Source organism: Ailuropoda melanoleuca, unplaced genomic scaffold, assembly GCF_002007445.2.
Source record: "Ailuropoda melanoleuca isolate Jingjing unplaced genomic scaffold, ASM200744v2 unplaced-scaffold39507, whole genome shotgun sequence".
Lineage (NCBI taxonomy): Eukaryota > Metazoa > Chordata > Mammalia > Carnivora > Ursidae > Ailuropoda > Ailuropoda melanoleuca.
Genome location: NW_023211067.1, coordinates 1 through 562, shown reverse-complemented (window position 1 = coordinate 562; position 562 = coordinate 1). Strand labels below are relative to the sequence as shown.

The window sequence follows — 562 nt, the reverse complement described above, 5'->3', positions numbered from 1 at the left end:
AAGTATAGCCCATTCTGGTTTTTGAACTCGGTCTAAATCATGCTGCGGGTCCCTTAACTCTGTCAAACTGACTTCAGCTTCCTGGTCAATTTCTTTTTGGGTTCTATGGCGAACAAAAAGGGGTTTTCCTCGCCACTTGAAAGCCATGTTCTTGCCCTCTGGAATATCAGACAACTTGATTTCGATCTTCGACATAGCCAGCACATCAGCAGAGGCACTCATGGTCATGACAAATTCTGTGACTATATTCTTGGCAGCATATGCTGTTGCAACAGCTGTTACTCCAGTAACCAGATAGGAGAACCCCCTTCGATTGTCCACACTGTCCTGAGAAGACTTTGTGCTGTTCTGTACATCACTCCGCCTGTAGTCTGAAAAGTCGGGCACAGTGACATCGCTGTGAGCAAAACGGACAGTGGATGGCCCATTTATGCTCACAGTGGCCCTGGGCGCACTCCCCGCAGCCTGTCCGCTAAGAGAATCTCTGGTCAGGAAAGGGCTCTTGATGTCAAGCCCCTGCAACTTCTCCGCCAGCAACGGAGCACCGGACACCAGTGGCTTT

At 49.8% G+C, this 562-nt stretch overlaps 1 protein-coding gene across 1 annotated transcript; it reads right to left on the bottom strand.

Annotated features, from left to right (window-relative positions):
• Positions 1-6: 6 nt before the first annotated feature.
• On the bottom strand, positions 7-558 carry LOC117798986 (cytochrome b-c1 complex subunit Rieske, mitochondrial-like; the record flags this gene model as incomplete). Its single annotated transcript, XM_034651445.1, has 1 exon — positions 7-558. A coding segment is annotated over one exon (552 nt), but the record flags the coding sequence as incomplete, so codon positions are not given.
• Between the last annotated feature and the right edge of the window lie 4 nt (positions 559-562).